Here is a 21,435-nt window from a genome sequence, read left to right as displayed (position 1 = left end):
ATGGCTCTCTGAAGAGTCAACCTCGGAGTCCAGGCTGTTCCGACAGGACTGTGCCCCATACTTCCTAAAGGAAATGATGAGGCTGTCTATGGCAGACATGGAAGGGCGCCCAAGGATGATGATACTAGGGTGGAAGATATGGTGCAGGGCCTGCCAGCTGATGTTGAATTCATTCCCGTGCTCCCCGCAGGTACCACTAGTGGCGTTGACCGGCAAAGACAAGCAATTAAGGATGATGATTAGGAAACACTGGGAACCAGTGGGGATAGCAACCACGGGCGATATATGGCAGGAGGGGGACATAAGGGACAGTGGGGATAGCAACCACGGGCGATATATGGCAGGAGGGGGACATAAGGGACTTTGCGGTACTGGTGAAAGAAACTGGGTTACGTAAAGGCCAGTATATTACATACCACAGGGTGGTGCGGAAAATCAAGGAGACATGGTCCGAAGTAGCACTAGCAGAAGAACCGGACACTACCTTAGACACAATATACGATGTTGCAGAGGGGGGACACGAGATATCTAGAATATATGAGCTGATGATGTCCAAGGTGGGGAAGGCAGTGGCACAACTGAGACAGGACTGGGAAGAGGAAGTAGGAGCCCCAATGAGTGATGAGATGTGGGAACGAGCCCAAGGGTACCACAAAAAAGTGTCGAGAAATGCAAGACTGTAACAAATACAACTGTACGTAACCCATAGGGTGTATATGACGCCCCAGAGAATAGCAAAATTCAAAAATGTAGGACGACAAGCATGCCCCAAATGTGATGAGGAAAATGCCGGAATGGTGCACATGTTTTGGTCATGCCCAGTCATTGAGTGTTTTTGGGGTGAGGTGGCGCGCAAGTTGGCTGAAAAAGGAATCAAAATTGTGGTGGATACGGTGTGGGCCTGTTTGATGGGAGGGTTTCCGAGACCGCGTAAACTCAAGCATGTGAGTAAATTAAAGGACTTAGCGTATGCACATGCAAAGAGGAGAATTGCTATGGGGTGGAAGGCATGCCAGAGACCCACGAATAGAAGTATGGTGGAAAGATCTACAGGAATGGGCCGAAGCGGAAACTGCGGTATGGCAGGATGCAAGTAATGTTGGGGGGGAGGAAGAGGCTGAGACCCTGATAGCCTGGAAACAATTAATAGCGGAGTTATTTGGGTTACCACGAGACCCAACAGAAAATATGGAAGATGAATCCTTGTCACGAGATGCAGAAACAGAACATGGAAGGGAATAGGTTCGTAAGGGGGAGGGGAGGAAGAAGCAGTGGACATGTTGAAGTGATGTATGTTTATAATGTTATTGTATGCACTGCAAGTTTGGTTTGTATTGTTTGTTGAAATAAAATTAATAACATTTAAAAAATAAAAAAAACAATTTCAGACAGCGACTGACTCTTCTCCATTCTCAGGGGTGGTGCTTTCAGGGGACGTAGCTTTTACATCTCATTTGAGTGTTGTGGCTGTTATGGTGGATGACATATTTGTTATATGTTCCAACATGGCCAAAGAACAATTTTAACTGAAGCGAAAGTTGTGGACATTATTATGACAAATAGTGAAGAAACCACTATCCCTAATATTGGCTTGACCTTGTGGTAATGCCATTCCACACCGGCAGCTTCGCTGCATACCTCCACCAGGCAGACGATTGTGTGTGACACCACCGACTTCGAGCCCCGAGCAGCCCAGACCCATTCTTAAGATAGGAGCCGTAGACCAACAGATAATTTGGAGCAAAGAAATACTAATGACCCGCCCCACATGTACAGCCCGTGCAGAGGCATAATACAACAGAGGTCATGTCTAGAGGTCCTACGATATCCCCAACTAAGCGGAAGAAAGGAATGAGGAAAAGAAAATCAGGTAACTAAAATTATCAGCCACCATCAAGCCAGCAGGCCGAGACAGAAGAAACTGTATACGGGTGAATACATTTTCCACCTACTCTACTGAAAACCTTGTTCCACGTGTTGGAAATTGCCCTTCTGCTCCATCTAGTGAAGCCCCAAAGTGGGCTCTTCTCTTCTGAATCAAACTTGCTGAATAAACCCTAGATTATTGGCTCCACCATCCGGAAGCAGTTGGGAGCTGGCTTTACTCTTCTGCACTTGCTGTGCAGGCCCCCAATGGCTGGCCAAATAATACTACAGGACCATTGTTACAGTATTATGCACATAATACAAATATGGAAGGACAGGATAATCCCAGATTTTCTAAAATGTCGTACATCCCTATCCTTAAAGGGCCTGGGGAAGCAGATACAAAAAGCTTGACAGAACTTGATAATAACCATCATCCAGGTCACCCGCGACTGCCATCACAGTCTGACACTACAGCAAATGGGTTAAGTTGATTGAAATTTCACCTACTGCAGAAAGTCAATATCTGAACCGAAGCGTAATCCTTGGACTTTTGCATAGCATACCACGCTAAAGGCGATTACTAGGCCTGACATCGGACATCTCGAGCTGCCAGAACTGGGCGGTGGTGGAATTTGTTTCCTCAATTATTGTGGACCTTCTTTATTCCAACTTTAGTCATTTCAGGCGTTTAGGTTATGACCTTGTTATTTGTCGTAAGCACATTTTGGTTAAGCCACCTATGTAGATTTTCCAACTTAGAGCTTGCTATCTTTCAGAGACACTTTCCAACAAAGGATATGTCTCTGAACGATCGAGCTTGCTGTTTTGTGCCAAAACAAAAATAAAATAAAAGTCAAACCGTTACTTCAGATAGAGCACTGGATCCCAGAATCTTTGGAGGACACAGACAGCAACAAGTGCATTCTACACAACCTTATAAATGTATGTCTTGGAATTCTCTGGGCTATCACTCTTTTTTTTTTAAATGATCCCCACAGCTTTTGGATTCATGTGCAAACATTTATTCTACAGGAAACCTGAGCTTGCGATTCCTCCATTATCAATGGTTTTAACCTCACTTGCAGCCCGGCGATTTCTTCATCTCGGGGACATCCCAAGGATGGATTGGGAGTGGGGGTTAAAGCTCACATTAAATTAAGGGAATTTGTATTTGGTAAACCCTCCCCTAATGTACACCGTGTGCCTACAGAAAATTTGCCATCTCCAATCGACAACATACTGCTTTTTAATCTGTACGATCGCACTGGCGGCAGTATGTGTGCCACAATACAAAGGCAAATAGAGGGGATTAGATCTGTCTGGGTAGACTTACATTGTAACCACAATGTATTTGGGGTCAGTGATTTCAATGTGCAGTTTGACAAGGATTACGCCAAAAACCTTACCCAAGATATGCTAGATATTTTTAATACTGAAATCGAGGTAAATCTCGCACTTCTGAACAACATTGGGTCGACTCATTGAATGCATACGACCTAAAACAATTCAATATGCAGGATTATAAGGGGAAGAAGGCCCATTATACTAGGTCGAATGCAAGTGTATTCTGTAGGCTTGATTTTGTATTTGCTAGCAGTAGGCTGCAGAGAATGCCATTTGCTTTTCTTGCCACTTTTACTGAGTTAAGCTACCACGCTATGATTAAATGGTCTATAGACTAAGATTGTGAGAGGCCTGTTAGCAGTCTATCCCATGTTGCAGTAAATACTGAGGGCAATCGGGTCATATGGTCTGATCGCAATCTGAAGAAATTTGATATGTGACTCAAACAATTTGATGGTGCTATTGAATCATCATTGACACCATGCAACTGGGAGATTGGTCATATGATGGAATATGTTATAAGTTCCAGGCCTCCATATTCTCTAGCCACCAGTTGAGCTCTGTGAGGGCTTCACGGTCCAAACTCACTAATTGATGGTATCGCAGACCTCCTTGGAGATGTTTTATCTTGAGCCTTTGCAGTGCTCGATAATGAAGAGGACCCGGGAATATCGCCTGAATGGAGGCTGCTAGAAGACCTACTACCCTGGCCAGTTTGCGAAGGGAAATAGTCCCTTTCACTAGAACTGCTCTGAGTTCATTCTTTGATTACTCTTACTTTGTGACCCGGGAGTTCGAGGGAGGCTTTCACTGAGTCTATTGTAAAGCCCAGAAAGTCTATCCTCTGGACAGACCGTAGTTGAGATTTGTCTAGGTTCACTAGGAATCCTAGCGAGGTGAGGAGTGAGAATACCCATTGAAAGTTCTTTGCTAGAGTATCTTTTTCTGATCCGCAGACAAGAATGTCGTCTAGATAGATGATGATACGTATGCCTCTTTCTCTGATGGCTGCTGCCACCGGTTTCATGAGCTTGGTGAAGGCACAAGGAGCGTAGGACAGACCGAGCAGGAGACACGTGAATCGCCATACTTCTCCCTTCCATCAGAAGCGCAAATATTTCCGATAAATTGCTATCGGAATCGTTAGGTATGCGTTCTTGAAGTCTAGACGAGCTAGCTAGTCTCCGGAGCGCAGAAGGTCTCGGAGAAGATGAATCCCCTCCATCTTGAAATGATTGTATAACACCCATTCGTTTAAGTCCTTCAGATTGATTACTGGTCTTATTTTGTCCCCTCTGTGAACTAGGAACATGTTGCTGAGGAAACCGGGATCTGTTTGGAATTCGCGCTGTATCACATTTTTGCATTCTAGTTTGCTGAGCTCGCTGTGCAGGAGCGCTGCTTCCTCTTGCGCCATAACTATGGGGTGGGGTTCTGTTCTCTGCACTGGCGCACCTATAAACTCTATCTGTAGGCCTGTTACTGCCTGTAGCACCCATGCATCGCTTGATAACGCTTGCCATTCACGCAGGTAACGGAGGGTTCTTCCTCCTACACTCCGACATGCTGTACTCACCGGCTGCTGCGCCCGGTTGTCTGTAAGATCCTCTTCCCCTAGGGAACCTCGATCGAGCTGGGAAGAAGGAGTCTTGTTGTCTGGAGTCCCAGTACTGGGCGCGCTGATTGTGGGGTCTTCGTTGGGAGTTTTAGCGACCGGACGAGCGACCCCTATGTCGTCCGGTCCCGGCAAAAATTTGCCCTGGAAAGATTTTTCTGATGGAATTCTGGGCCTTCTCTAAAGCGGAGTAAGTTCCTACGAATTGCGCCATTTCTTTAGCAAACACCTCGCCGAACAACAGACCTTTGGTGCCTTCGCCCGCTTCATAGGTGGCCAGGTCGCTCAACTTGTTGTCAATCTTCAATAAGATTCCTCTTCTTCTTTCTGAAGATAGGGCACAATTGGCGTTGCCTAAGAAGCATACTGCCCTTTGCGCCCAGTTGCCCAGGACGGTTGCGTCTACTGGCGTACCTGTATCTTTTGATTTCTCAGCGAGGTCCATAATTTTGGCTAATGGACCCAAAATGTCTAGGAGCTTATCCGGACATCCTTTCCAGGCTCGGTCTACACCTTTCCTGACGTCTTTAGCTGTTTTGGTCACAAACGTAACCATCTTGGGGTCTAAGTCAGGGGTCTCTGTTAGTTTATTCGGCAGCTCTGGTCTAGGACACTCGGATCTCATTCTCGATCTTACCTCTCTTTCCAGAGGTTTTCTAATATGCTGAGCCATGTATAGTGCCACTCTAGGGGAGGGTACCCATTCCGACGACTTAGGGTGCCGGATGGCTTCGGAGTCGAACATGTCTGCTGTATCTTCTATGCTCTGGGGGTCTTCTACACCTTTACTGATGTCTTCCTCTTCCTCGCCCCCTTCATCATCGGGCGAATAGCCCTCGTCCTCTTCCCCTAAATTGTACACCCTTGGGGTAGTGGGTCTATCCTGACCATCTCTGTTCTTTGCCAGAAAGGCTTCTTTAAGCCTGGCGACAGGGTCGCCTGTCAATTGGGGAACAGTGTTAACCCTTTAAGTGTTGCCCGGGGGAGGTCAAAGAGTGCTTGTACTTCCAGGCTACTTTACACCCCTTCTTCTCAACCCCTCTTTGGGGGTGTCCTGCTGACGTTCCTTCATCAGGACTACCAGTCCATCTTTTCTTGGCTGTGATCTGTTTCTGTTGTTCAGCCATTATCATTTCCAGAGTCTCCAATCTCTTTGTAATGGGCTGCACCCCTTGTGATACAGCCTGCTGCAAGGAGTCTCCGAGTACCTTCTTAAAACTATGTGACAAGTCTGATTCTTGCTGGGAAGGATCCTCTTCCCACTCTTCTTGACTCCACTCCGGGGAAGTGGAAGGGGTGTTAGTGGGGGTGACAAACTGAGCCATAATTGAGGTGTTGGCAAGGCCAACTGCGTGGAAGTCAGCAGATGAAGGCTCTTCAGGCTCTACACATGTGCTGAGGATTAATGTAGTGTGTGCCTGTAAACCGCTTCTTGCGATTTATAACGCATTCAAAAAATCATTTTTTTTTTAAAAAAATGAATCTGGAGCTCTGGTTAACTACTTCCCTCATACGCAACTGCAGGAGCAATGCGAGCGGAAGCCGGAATCCCTGGGAAACCTGAGGAGTTCCCGCTCCCACGGGTCCTAACGGCCGCCGAGTTTGCCGGCGCTGATTACTACAGAGCGCGGGGCTCGGCAGCCTGAAGCGAGCGGAATTGCTTGCGGCTCCGGCCCTCGCCCGCTCTTCACAACACTCGAACGTTCGAGAAAGAAGTATAACGCGCGCTGACTGAATGCGATACGCTGCGCAACGCTCGTGCTTCGCGTTAAGGTAAACTCTTTAGAGGAGAAATAAAACTAATTCCATGCACGCTACGGTGTAATGCCAAACTGATATACACATATCATAGAAATTATACAAATATATACGTGACAAACAATCCTTTCTATAAGCAAAGAGAGAAATATGTCACTTATCTCAGGCAGCAAAAAGAAAGAGGAAAGGACCTGGGCACAAGGGTTCTTATACAGGAGGCTGCCCTCTGATAGGAGAAGAGCTTGGAGGATTGGACTACCAGAGACATGAGTATCATGGGACTAGTAGTTCCCGGGTGATTACAGTGATCACATGCAGATATGAAACTAACGTTTAAACTGGTCCATTTTCGTTTTCCATAACTGTGGTTTTGTAAGAACATAAATGGGCAGTATTAAACTTAAGTTTTAAAGTGCTGGTGTGGCAGCAAATAAAAGAAAGTGAAGCATAATGTGAGCCTCCTGTCTTGTCATAGAATGCATGTGCTACGGATGTTATGGAACAATTAGCCCACAAAAATGTCAATTGTATGGCCTTAATGCCAACACTTGCAAGCTGTTTCAAATTCAATGAAACAATGTTAAAAAAATAAATACAACCAATAATTGAAATTAGCACCCATGTGTGAACAAGCCACAACAAGACTAAATAGTTTAGAAAATTCAATCTCCAACACAGCTGGATTGGAAAAAATATTAAAATTATCCTTAAATTGCAGAGTAATGCTTAAACGTAACCTTGACGTGGATCAAGGACTAGTTAATGGAGCACTGGGTACAGTTGTTGGCTTTCAAACATACCCACGTGACAACATTCATTTTGTCAATATTCTCTTTGACAAACTTTCAGAAGTGAAAAGGATAGGACGCTCAACTGCTTGATTCCTTCTCTTCAAAGACATGTATGTACGCAGAGAACAATTTCCTCTAACTCTTGCATATGCAGTCACCATTCATAAATCACAAGGTCTTACCCTAGACAAAGCATTGATAGATATTGGTAACACAGTCTTTAAAGAAGGCATGAGCTACGTAGCACTATCACGCTTACGTACACTTGACGGTCTATTTCTAATCAACTTTGATGCAAGTAAAGTAAACGCTGACATTCCTTGCATTTTAGAATACAATAGACTTCGTTCACTATACACCCCCCCATCTAAAAACATATCCTGTTCCACAAAAAGTAAAATGTTGTAAAAAAAAACTAACTCAAACAGAAATGCAACAGGATGTCACTACAAATCCTCCAAAGAGAGTAAAAAAAAACGAATACTTCATCAAGTACCACAAACAAAAAAGAAACTATTAGGGAAAGTAAACCAGGTACTTCTTCAAAAAAGGTAGACAAACTAAAAAAAAAGCACTCGGATACAGAACTACCTGGTCCATTTAAACTTTCAAATGTAATTGGTGTAAATTGCTACGCAAATGTAGTAATGAATATTCTATTTCAATTACCACCAATTGTTGACCACATTTACTTACACAGTACAGACCAATTGTGTTTGCAAATGTTAGTACTTCATAGAAACGCAACAAACAATCCTGACAACCCATATAGTGTTTATGGAATAAGACAATTGGACTACTGTGCTGGAATGGTGAAATTCACTATAAACTCACAGGAAGATCCACAAGAATTTCTAATGTACTTACTACAAGTACTGGAAAACAAAAACATACCTATAAATGAAATCTTTCAGATTTCATACATGTGGAAACATACATGCACTCTCTGCAACAATGTGACACAAGAACAAATCCCCAATGAGCGCTTTGTGTATGTATCAATACCTAATTGTGAATCCGTTCCATTTCAGCAACCTGTACAAAATGCAAACCATGGTAGATTATGTACTACCTGCAATTCGGATAATCGCTCCACCTTACTAATACAAACACATAGTAAATACGTAATACTAATGCTTCTACGTTACAATGCAGATGGTACCAAAAACAACTGCAAGCTGACTGGATTCACACATGGTCTTGTATCACTTGGTAAGAAAACCTTCACAACAATAGGTATAATCTACCACATAGGAGCCACAACCAATGCAGGTCACTATACTGAATATATAAAAAAAAAAATGTGGATGGTTCGAATGTAATGATAGTACCATTACTCTAAAGCAGAGATTACCAGCAAATCTTACAAACGCTTATTTAATCTTCTTAAAACCAAAATGTATTAACTAAACTGTACTTAAACATTAACAAAACTTCTTTTAAAAAACTATAAACTATTAGAATACGCCAACTCGTATCTAACTGCCCCAAGATTTTACAATAACCAAACAGATAAATCAATACAACTTCATTATAACAAAAAATAGAAAGTTAGAATATGCCAACAGGTATCTAACTGCCCCAAGATTCTACAACAACTAAACAGATAAATCAATACCACTAAATTTTATAAAAAAATAAACAGTTAGAATATGCCAACTGGTATCTAACTGCCCCAAGATTTTCAATAACCAAACAGATAAATCATTACCACTACATTATAACAAAAAATAGACAGTTACAATATGTCAACAGATATCTAACTGCTCCAAAAATCTGCAACAAGCCAACATATGAACATTAGCCAGAAACAAGTGAACACTGAAAACAAACAGACTGTAGCATAACAAAAAAAGTTTTTTTTTTTAATCCCACATGGATTTTTCTTTCCCACAGACCCAATGATTTTAGCAACAAACACAGAAACTGAGAAAATTGCACAGTACACTGGTTTGTAATCTACTAAATATGAGGGTAAAAAAAAAAATGTTGATTATTCAATGTTATAAGTCATTACAAAATACCAATACCAACATGATCTTTTCTTTTATCACAGAAATTAACAAGGAATACATGTACTCCTGTTACTAAACCAAACAGTAAGTATATTATAATAAGTATAACCATCGCAGCAAATCACACCCATAGTGACTTATAACTTCAGTGTTTATAAATTTGGTCTTGACCATGCACCCAAGACTCTAGGCCCTGGCCACAACCACCGCAGCATACCACACACATAATAGCTTATAACTTCGGTGCTTATAAATTGGGTCTTGTCCATGCACACCAGACTGGATAAGCCACTATGGGTGTGATATGCTGCGGTGGTTGTGGCCAGGGCATAGAGTCTTGGGTGCATAAGGCCATGCTCCCAAGACTCTATGCCCTGGCCACAACCACCGCAGCATATCACACCCAAAGAGTCAAACATTTTAACTATGCCATATGGGCACTTTTAATGTCTGCGAACATGACGAGTGTTCTTAGAACAGTTTCAACTTGCCTGCGAACAGTACGGACAGGCATAGTGTCCTCAGGACACACCTATTTCGTTTATTTATGAACATCCCAGGACACTTGATGCGTTCTTAGAACAGTTTCAACTTGCCTACGAACAGTACGGACAGGTATAGCGTCCTCAGGACACCCCCATTTTGTTTATTTACAAACATCCCAGGACACATGTTCTTAGAACAATTTCAACTTGCCTACGGACAATACGGACAGCGTCCTCAGGACACCACCATTTCGTTTAAATACGAATATTTCAGGACACCGCGTGTGTTCTTAGGACAGTTTCAGCTAGCTTGTGAACAATTCGGACAGTTCTAGCGTCCTCAGAACACCCCCATTTTGTTTATTTACGAACATCCCAGAACACTTGATGTGTTCTTTGAACAGTTTCAACTTGCCTACGAACCATACGGACAGGCTTAGTGTCCTCAGGACACCCCCATTTCGTTTATTTACGAACATTTCACGACACCCGTATTGTCCGCAGTCAGAACGAACACAACAGGGGTGCCTGCCACCTAAATAAATACAACATTTAACCCATCTCTTACTCCCCCACCCCTCCCAAACAGTCTTACACACCAAAACACTTTACTAAATAGTATTTTTCCACCAAGTTTCACCATGCTGTCCGCGGACATCCGCGAATCTAAGATGGCGGGCGTTTCCAAAAATCTGACACTTCACGCTTTTCACCGTCCAATCAACGAACACGTTGCATGTCCGCGGACATGACACAAGCCGATTGGCCAATCAGGACACTGTCCGCGGAGCGAACATAGATATCACAAATTTTTTGTGACCTACTTTTTGCTCATTTTTTTAAAAACTACTGGACGAATTTTCACCAAATTTGCAAAAGCACGCTTTCGGGACCAAGCCGCTGCTCCTGGTCCAAAGTTGAAATCCGTCCAGCGGTTTGGGCTGTAGGCGTGAGCAAAGTTTTTTTCCCCATTCAGTCTATGGGGAAAAAAAGAAGTTTTGGGACGCCCCCATATAACTTTGCCCCCCCTGAACCAAACCTCACCAAACTTTGCAAACAAAATCAGTGACCCATATACTTTTTTTGCAAAGTTTGGTGAGGATTCGTCCAGGGAGAGCGGAGTTATAAGCCGCCCAAAAAGGGCTCTTCCTACGGAAAATGCAACTTAACCATAACTACACATATATATATATATATACACACATATATACATACACAATCCAACACTGCTCCTTTCCTTAGGGAAATGAAAGATACACACCTAACCCAAAGGCAAACAGGAAAGCACAACACAACATACCTCCTTTCTTTTGACCACTGACTTGCAAATAAGAACCAACACAAAACAAACAGGGGAGAAGGGGAAGATAAAATAAAACAGAGGCAAATACAACACACCTTCATTCCTTGGAACAATGACAAAGGCACATGGTTAATAAGGAGACACACAAAAAGAGCAACCATGGGAAAAACAGGCCTAACCTTACTTTCCTTCCTGGAAATCGGAAAAAACATCCAACTACTATATGGATGGGTTTCCAAATGGTGAAAGGAACACAGAACAAGGCATATGAGTAAATGACATTCCTGTCCTTCCCAAAGAAAATCTCCCCAACACGTCCTTACCCTCATCCAATGGGAAAGAATGAAAAGCACAAACTTGAACACACACGAAACACGGGCAACTACCACTCTGTCTCAAACACAACCACATGATGACAAAACCAGCCAGAATCCTCCTCCTTATTTATGGTTTGCTTTTTAGGAACTTAGACAATAAGAAAATACAGTTTCAAAGCGCCCACAGGGCAGGGAGGGAGATACATTACAACACAATATTTAAGAACAGAGGCGGGAAAGGGGGGCAACCTGCTATGCATTGTGAGTATTCAACATGCAAGTTCAGTAAGGAAGAGGGAAGAGGTGGTAAGTGCTGGGGGTTCCAAGCTCGAGGTAGAGCCATAGACTAAGTGCTAGGAATGTTGAGTGCTACACGGCCTGGGACGCGGGAGGTGTAAGTGCGAGCCTTCAGAGCGGAGGGTGTGCAGATGCTGAGTGCTTTGGATAGACGGGAGCTGGGAAGAATTGGTTTGGGAGGTCAAGGCCTCAAGGATGCATAAGGGGGGTCAACAACTTACGTTCAGACCTGCTGGTCAGGCAACTAAGAACCCATCCACTAAATAAAACCCACACTACTGAGCATACAGCCGGATGGTGAAACATGTCACCAGGCTGACCAGCACAATGCACTCAAACACAGAGGAATACAAATGGTTGAGCAGTTGGTCAACCAAAACAAAGAATGAAAATCAACACCTGACAGGGCTCGGTAAACTACGTCACTGAAGAGACCATGACCGTATACCGTACGTCTAAGGACAATCACCTCTAGGGTGCCAGCAAATACTTCCCTCTCCACTGGACGCAACCGTAGATCAAACGTCTGGACCCTAACACCCAAAATCACTTTAAGCACAACAGCGAACGTCCATGCCCATAGGAAAGAAACGGGGACAACAATGTTTGAAAACCCATAACATCCAACACCTCAACACAGGTTCGCTATCTGAACACCTTTTTCCTTTGTGGTCTTACAGTGCCCTCCTGACACACACCTACTCCCAATTGTGCCCTCACAGTGTTCTCCTGACACACGCATGTACACAATACCAAACTCCATGCGGCCTTACACTGTCCTCCTGACACGCTGACTTAGCATCACAATTTCATAATGACATGAATCATGTCATCCTGTAGTAATGTCTTTCTAACACCGGCAGCAATAACTCAAATTCTCCATACTACTCAAACATGATGACTAATCGTCTCACACTTCCATAAAAGAACAGTTGGATGTTACTACATTTACTGCAAAAACATTTTGTTTGAGCACCCACATTTCTTAATCCACACTATCAAGATACAAGTGTGCTGAATTATTTGACTAAACGTTTGTTGCTGCATGAAAATGCAGCCTACAACTGAAAATTCCTCAAAAGAACTTAGGCCTTCGCATTTGCATCACACCACCTTGCACTCCTTAGCATTAATACTTTTGGACATTGCTAAATGATTGAATCCTAAAAAGGTCCTTGCTGCATCTTTTCATTCACAGCATAAACCTGAAATGTATCAATGCTGGTTACACTAAATGCATATCTCATGAGGATGTATAACAAGTGTACCACAAAACATTACACATGTCATAACCAAGTGCAGCAGTTGTACTTCAACACCACTACTATCAATGCATGTTCTAAATTCGGCCGAGCACCGTCCATCACATAAACAACATTTTGACTACTCGTTACCACAAACCCAGATCTCACAGGGCACATTAAGCACTTCCCTCCTCTGTTTGGTGCAGATCTAACAGCAGCATTTTAAACACTTTCACCACCACAAAGCATTACCATAGGATTAGCAACAACATATTAGAGATAAATGCACACTCCTTTAAAATGAGGTTGACACAAATACCAATGATAGGTGGCTCACTACATTAACAGCGGATGGTTCATTTCTGCAATAGCGATTCTATTTTCAAAGTGAGATTTCTCATTAGAGAGCAAAGCTTTTTTATAGTGGAGGGCTCTAGCTTTGTACTTGCCATGTGTATCAGGAGGTGGGTCTTTCCTCCACGTTCTTTCCAGAGATCTTTTATGTTTCCTAGCATCATGTAGTTCTGTGGTAAATGTAACATGGTCAGAGATGAACATTTTCTTTTTTTTCAGGCGAAGAGGGGCAAGCGTATTAACAGCCAATGAAGTGGTGTCAAAAAATTATTGTACTAGTAGGTTAGTGTCATTAGTCAATGTACATTAGCTCAACTGGTCTATGATAAAAGCCTGAAATGCAGACTGAGACATGCTACTTATGTTCCTTGACATGTATTCCAGAGCGAGGGAGGTTAATGGGTTTATTGTATAACAACCAGTAATAAGTAAAAGAATAATGTCAAAGTGATCACATCAGATGAATTGGAATGTAAATTGATATACCCTGTGTATGAAGATCTTAATATATCTGTTCACCCCTTCCTTTTGTTCTAAACTTCTTTTTATGTTTGTTATGCCATGCTTTATGTCTTGTGCTCCCTTTAGTTTTCGCGTTGATCAGATGCTTATAAGGATACCTCAATAATTCACTATTAGATACTAACAAAGTATCAGAATTAAAACCTGTAAGCGTTACTAAACATTTGTATTTTTTTCTTCCAATTTTGATTCTTTTTTTTGTTTTTTTGTTGTTGATATGTTTGTTTAGACAGACTTTGCATTACAGTTTTTCGTTAACGTTTCATTTGTAAAAAAATAAAAAACAGGCCATTTTAGACTGGTGTTTCGGACTCGTGCAAATTACTGTCCTTGTGGATCGCAGTCCAAAATGTAATTACTGTTAAAATTAAGGATTTGTCATGGCCTTTTAGAAGATGAGCCCATCGCTCGAGTGGTCATCTGTTTCTGGGATATTCTGAAGTCTTTGAACAGGTTTCCTTTCTCCATCAAAGCAGGGCATATCATGCTTACATGGAAAAGAGTTTCTTTGGTATTCTCGATGTTGCAAAATCGGCAATCAGAAGACGTTATGTTTGGATGTTTTATCACAGTTAGATAGTCACGAGTCGGTAGAATGTTTAGTCCAAGACGTAAAAAGAGATCTCGAGTAAATCGATCTGGAAAGCATGCCAAGTAGGCTGGGAGTTCGTGAAGAGCCCTTGTTTCAATTACGCATTTCAGGAAACGTTTGTACCTTGTTTGTTCTGTAGTCGTTTTAATCCAATCGTTTCTCTTAATTTTGCGTTTTGCATATTGCGGTCTGTTTATTAGCATGTCTTCAGTAATTTCTTCTTCTTCTTTCATTCTTTTCTTTATTTCGTTGGACCAGTGATGGAGAGCTGTCACATGTAAAGCATTGTTTTTTCCCCTTAATATTTCTAGAGATGGAATTCGGTCTTGACAAATTACTTTTCTAAAAAGATCCATTTGTTTCCAAACAATTAATGATTGTAGTGATTGAAGAGCCAATTCAAATCGAATTCTCGGCATCGGAAAAGTTTTAGGTAAAGCCAAAGTTTTCCTCCAAAAAATGGCCTCATACAGAGGCCATTTCATTGATTGTTGGCTGATCAATGTTTCACCGGCATACGTCAAGATTGGCACCACCTTTTGTTTATAAAGTGCAATTGTAGATTTTATGGAATATGTCCCAAATTTGCAATGAAACAAACGACCTTGGCGGGCTAAAGATCTTGCTTTCCTCTCGATATGGTCTTTCCATTCTTGTTCAGTTGGAGAAGAATTTATTATAGCACCTAGATATGTGATTGTATTTATTGCTTCGATCTCTTTGCCTTCAAGGTGCAATTTCAGGTTTGGCCAATTCTTAGTTTTTTGAGTTGATAGCTTCATAAACTTAGTTTTATTGGTGTTAATCTGTAGCTCGTTCTCTTTCATGAAGATTGATTCTTATACTTCCGTCTGCTCTAAAGTCTCCATTTTACTATTCTTACAAGCGTTTTGGGGATTACCGTTTTGCCTTTCCTTGTACAATATGATATTGTACTAAATCTTGCTATATGTCGATCTTCGCTTGCATTAATGAATTGTATTATAATTGTCTGGATCTGAATAAAATCATTTGGCAAAAAATAAAATATACATTTTAAAAAAAACAGTGAAGTAGTGGTTGTGAAATAAGTTTATCGTTATATCGCGAAAGGTGAAAACGGTGTCCATGACACCTTCACAGTGCAGCAGGGGAATTTGTCAGCAAGGTGAAAGATGCTTCCCGTGATTGAAATGCCACAACTGTCACTGCACACACTCCTCTTTCTTTTTTTTATTATTGTTATAAAGGTTTCAGACCATGCCTTCTCTGAGGAACATCAAAAGAGTATTGTTTCCATAAGTCAGTTTCTGGGCAAATCCCTTGCAGATCTTACATTGCTCAGACTTGTGATATGGTGCAAGAAATACATGCGCTCTTTAAGAACACATTCCTCTTCCCAAAAGTGGCACAATCGTGAAGAGTGATTTCTTTAAAACTGACATCTCCAGTGCTACCTTGCCCTTCAGGCATGTAAAGACCAGGTGCAAGAGGATGTTTTCCAGTAAGAACATTAAAAAAAATATCAGAAAACTAAATCAAAATGGCAAAAGATGCGTTCAAACTTAAATATTTTTTTACAACAAAAAGGTGCAGAGGTTTCCTTTGATTTACCAAAGAAAATGGCAAGTTAAAATCAAAGGCAGCCGAGAGGATTCCCTTGCACATGTGGTGAAATGATCTAAAATAGTTCCCCTCTGTGGATCCTAGCCTCTTGCCCTCATTTGTTTGAGGGAAATGGGAAAGAATTAGGTGCTCTTATTGTTACCGCTTTGGCATTTTATTTTACGGAGGATTCTCAGCCAGTTGGGAATTAGTCAAAGCATACAAATCTATAAAATATCCTGTGCTGGAGAACATTTGCTGCGTTGAGTGCAGATCAAATTCAACACAGATGGAGAGATCAAGATTGCTTGAAAGAAATGGTTTCCCTCTCTTCTTCACTTATTCAAAAGCTTAACTCAAAGAGGGATCATGGAGTATCTAACAAAAAGCCTTGGGGATAAACGGAACAGAGGAGCAATGTGTTAATAAGGCAAAAAGCCCCATATACTGCGGGCCATTACCGCACAAGCATAGCGAGGGTCTTAACTAAAGCCCCGGGACATTACCTTATGCGGTAATGGCCCACAGTCTCAGGGCTTATTGTCATTAGTACCCTTGCCCATTCGACCGGGGTACTAACAGTATTTATTTTCGGCTGCGAGATGCGTTGAATTTCACACCAGAAAAAAAGAAAAGTACAAAATAGGCCTCTGTGGACAGCAAAAAAAAGTCTGTTTGTTTACTATGCCCACCATGTAAAGAGGAGATGGGCCTAACCGTAGTCCATTCTCCATTCTCCCTTTCCATGGTGGCCTAAAAGAAAAATAAATAAATACACCAGCGCAAGGGACGTGCTGGGACGTGTGCAGGCTTACCGTGAGGTAAGGCCCGCAAACGCAACAATCGGTGCATTTGTTTTATTAAACATAACCCGCGCTGGGTAGAATGGCTGAAATGCACAGCAAAATAAATGCAATAGCAGGTAATTTAAGAAGAGCATAAAAAGATAAACTGCATTATGTCACAGTTGAATATTGTACCTGGCTGCTGCCTCCAGTTTCCCATCCTCCAGAGTTCGCCAGTGAATGTGGTCTCCAAGCCCTAAAAAAATGAAGAAAAATAAAGAAATTTACAAAAGATATATATACATTTTATCATTATAAGAATAAAACACAGCAACAACGTAAACAATGATAATGGTTAACAGAAATTCGAAAGCAGCTCTACCATACTTGCATAGTGTGCTCTTGTGCAGTCACTCAGTGGTGGGTACTTTAACAAGCCATAGCGACAATAAGCACCCTCGGAAGGGGGTATTGACCAATCAGGATGCTTGGAACGCAGGCTGTTTTGTATGGTACAATCCAGCATTCCGAGCAGCCTGGATAGCCAGCCCTCCCATCCCTTCCGTTCCCCGCAACCCTCACCTCTTAGCACCCATGTAGTTTCCCTACACGGGTGCTAATGGCGTCTATTTTTAAATACCCACAGTGCTGTCCGCGAAGTCAGGTTTCAATGATAATGATATCACAGTCATCAACACTGAAAACTGACTTCAAGGACAGCACTGCACAGTGCTGGGCCGAGCAGTAAAGTATTTTTAAAATGTTATTTTTAAAGACACCGTTCGTACCCGTGTAGAGAACTACATGGGTGCTAAGGAACAAGTTACTTACCTGTAACTGTTGTTCTCCAGCATGGGTCTGGCATGGATTCACATGCTCATGAATATTCCCCGTCGTCAGGCTGGGAATCCTCGGTAGAGAAAAAAATCAGTTTCAGTTTCGTTTCTGAACTGTCTTTCTACTAATAACCTATCACTGGTCTCTGGCTCATACTGCCCCCAGACAATGACTGCCCTCTACCTAAGCCCCTCCTCCGACAGCCATCTTCAGATTGGTAACACGTAAAGTGGCAGTAGGGCCAAGCGATGTGCCGCAGAGGGGTAGGCGGGAGGGTTCGCATGTGAATTCATGCCAGACCCATGCTGGAGAACAACAGTTACAGGTAAGTAACTTGTTCCTTCTCCAGAATGGGGTCTGGCATGGATTTGCATGCTCATGAATACAATACATAGCAGTACACACATGCACAACCACGGGAGGTGGCAAGGCTCAACATTAAGCATTTTCACAACTCAACATTAAGCATCTCTTACCTCCTCACCAGGCTCACTCTCGAACGAACAGGTTGCGCCGCACTCCCTGGCCGACTCTGGACTCCTCCTGGAATCCCGATCGATGTAGTAGAATCTCGTGAAGGTGTACCTCGACCTCCACTTAGCAGCCCTGCAGATCTCCAGCAGGGGCACACCAGACAGAGAACCTCTTCCATTTATGTCCATAGCACTTAAGAGTCGAGGACGCCCTGGCCTTTGCAAGTACCTCCTTGAAGTCTGCCAGGATATCGTAGCCTCCGAACTGTAGTGCTGCAGGAGTCAGGCCTGCAGGTTCAGCGATCCTGGGTCGTGATGTAGGATGGCGCCTCCTTCCCTGGCGAGAAGATCCTTGTCTGTCGGCAGTTTGACTGGGGGGAATGCTGACAAGTCCAGAAGGTCCGGGAACCTTATCTGCCTCGGCCACGCCGGTGCGACGAGGATCATCCTGCACTGGGACCGTCTGAGTTGACTGATGAGCCGCAGAAGCAATGGCAATGGTGGGAACGCATACAGGAACATGCCGCCCCAGGGGAAGGTGAATGCATTGCACATGCTCTCCGGCTGGGGAAACCTGCTGGCGAACCTCCGGCACTTGGTGTTCGCCGCCGTCGCGAACAGGTCGATCTGGGGACTGCCATCGTCGGAATAGGAGATCCACTTGATCCTGCCGAAGCTCCCACTCATGGCAAGAGCGCAGTTCCCTGCTGAGTGCGTCAGCAACAGTGTTTTTCACTCCTGTCAGATGAAAAAGTACCTGGAACATCCATTGGGCGACGGCCCAGTGCCACAGAGCCTGCGATTCCTTGAATTGAGCTGGGGATCTGGTGCCCCCTTGCTTCCGGATGTATAACATCATGGTGGTGTTGTAAGTGAAGATCCGTACTACTTTGCCCTTGAGGGACGGGAGGAAAGACCTGAGGGCCCAGAACAAGGCTCGGAGCTCCAGGATGTTGATGTGTAGAGACCTCTCCTTTGGGAGTCAAAGGCCTCTTGGGTGGAGATCTCCAGTGTGCGCTCCCCATCCCTCCAGGGAGGCATCAGTCTTGACCGTTTCCTGATGTGCCGGGGTCTGGATGTCCATGCCCGCCGCTAGATGCACGCGGTTGCCCCACCACCGGATCGAATAGTGGAAAGTCTCGTTGAGGGAGATCTTGTCTTCAAAGCTGCCCGCCGCTTGCATCCAGCGGGCATCGAGGAACTCCTGTAGTGGCCAAATCTGCAACCTGCACAGACATATGAGGTAGATGCACGAAGACATCATGCCGGGCAGGGACTTGATGGACCTCACCTTAGCCGCTTCCATGTTCAACAGACATTGTACCTCGCCCGGGATGGCATTCGTCCTCTCCTCCGACGGTGAAGTCAACGTGCCACTGTGTCGAGTCTGGCTCCCAGGAACAGGGCATCCTGCAATGGTACCAAGTGGGACTTTGCGAAGTTGATCGAGAATCCCAGTTCTGGGAGCAGGCGGACAGTATTCGCTGTGTGAACGACGGCGAGTTCTCTTGACTTTGTTTGGATGAGGCAATCGTCCAGATAGGGGTATACGTGGATCCCCTGCAGGCGCAGCCGTGCCACCACCGGTGCCAGGCACTTGGTGTGGTAGTGCCGCCCTTGGACCACGAACCGTAGGAACTTTCGATGTCCTTTGCGTATGGGGATGTGAAAGTAAGCATCCTCTAAGTCCAGCGACGACAGGAAGTCGCCTTCCTCCAATTGTCCCAGCACATGCTGAAGGGTGACCATACGGAACTTCAGGGACTTTTGATGTATCTGTTGAGGCGGCGAAGGTCTAGGATGGGCTGCCAGCCGCCGGTCTTCTTTCAGATGAGGAGATACCTCGAGTATACTCCCGAGCCCCGGAGCCTCTTTGGGACGATTTCTATCGCGCCCTTTTTTCAGCATTGTTCGTACCTCCAGAAGCAGCTGTGGCACATGGTTCCCTTTCCTGGCCACAGGTGGGAAACAGGGATACTTTTTTTGGAACTCCAGGGAGTGTCCGTGGGCCAGGGCATCCAGCACCCAACGGTCGGTGGAGATGGACTCCCACACGCTGACGAATTTCGCTAGCCGGCCTCCCACCGGGGTGCTCGGGTGGGGACCCGACATCACGGGCGGTTCAGTCTTGTTTCGCCGAGGCCTTGCCACCTTGGCCTCCTTGGCGACGACGATGACGGTATCCTCCTGTCTTGTTGCGGCCTCTGTAGGCTTCCTGTGAAGAGGAGCGGGTTGCCTGGCGGTATGACGAGGAACTGCCGCCGAATTCTTTGAAAGCACCTTGAGACTTGCCTCCGGCAGTCCAAAAGGACGGCCGTCGCTGATGCAGAGAACCCAGGGCCCGGGTCGTCTCAGGGTCCGCCTTGATGGCCTGCAGTGACTCGTCCACTGCCTTGCCGAACAGGTTGTTCCCATCGAAGGGCATGTCCAGTACCCTGGTTTGCACGTCCTGACGGAAATCAGTGGCCTTGAGCCAACCGCGCCGGCGAAGGCAAATGCCGTTGCCCAACTGGCGAAAGCCAGTGTCGGTGATGTCCGGGGCCACTGTGATGGCGTGGTCTGACCCAGAGACCAGTGATTGGTTATTAGTAGAAAGACAGTTCAGAAACAAAACAAACTGATTTTTTTCTTTACCGAGGATTCCCAGCATGACGACGGGGAATATTCATGAGCATGTGAATCCATGCCAGACCCCATGCTGCAGAATGGCAATATGCCCCTCAGTGGCAGGACGGCCTGGTCGGAAACGTCATCGCTTCCCAAGTGAACGTCTCGAGCGACAGGGTCTGCCCGCCTCCTTGGGGCATATCGCCAATGTGAATTTTCTAGAAAATCCGGTGCCAATAGAAGCAATGGGATAACCCAAACTTATGACAGCATCCATACAAGAACCCAATTACTATCTTCCCCACATCTTTTGCATGTTTTAAATCAGCACTACAGCTATTATTTAATAATTGCTAGGCCATAATTCAAAATACTTCTACAGAATGCAGATGAAACTACTTATTCTAGATTTTCATGGAAAAGTTGGTTTTTGTAGTTTTGCTACTTCCTTTAACCGCATTTGAACACATCATGCCCTCCAACTACACACTCATTAGATTTAGCTTGGTTGGCAGGCAGTGTCATGTAGGATGACTACTGCATTACTATATTAAGAAGTGTCGAGAAGTAAGATATATGCAAAATAAAATAAAAAATGGCACGCTTATTTGACCCAGAGAAACAATACACATTTGGACACACA

The 21,435-nt window shown here is 44.1% G+C and overlaps 1 protein-coding gene across 1 annotated transcript in view; it reads right to left on the bottom strand.

Annotated features, from left to right (window-relative positions):
* Positions 1 to 20,610, bottom strand: part of LOC138562115 (thioredoxin domain-containing protein 12-like) — a 632,036-nt gene extending 611,426 nt beyond the window's left edge. Inside the window, exons 1-2 of the mRNA XM_069642768.1 lie at positions 20,478 to 20,610; positions 17,071 to 17,131 (exon numbers count right to left, since the gene is read on the bottom strand). Of these exons, the coding sequence (XP_069498869.1) occupies positions 17,071 to 17,131; positions 20,478 to 20,610 (194 nt within the window). The remainder of the gene's footprint in view (positions 1 to 17,070; positions 17,132 to 20,477) is intronic.
* Positions 20,611 to 21,435: the final 825 nt, after the last annotated feature.

Source organism: Ambystoma mexicanum, chromosome 1q, assembly GCF_040938575.1.
Source record: "Ambystoma mexicanum isolate Mex_15411 chromosome 1q, UKY_AmexF1_1, whole genome shotgun sequence".
Classification (NCBI taxonomy): domain Eukaryota; kingdom Metazoa; phylum Chordata; class Amphibia; order Caudata; family Ambystomatidae; genus Ambystoma; species Ambystoma mexicanum.
The sequence above is the reverse complement of the archived record's forward strand: the minus strand, read 5'-3'. Positions and strand labels throughout refer to the sequence as shown.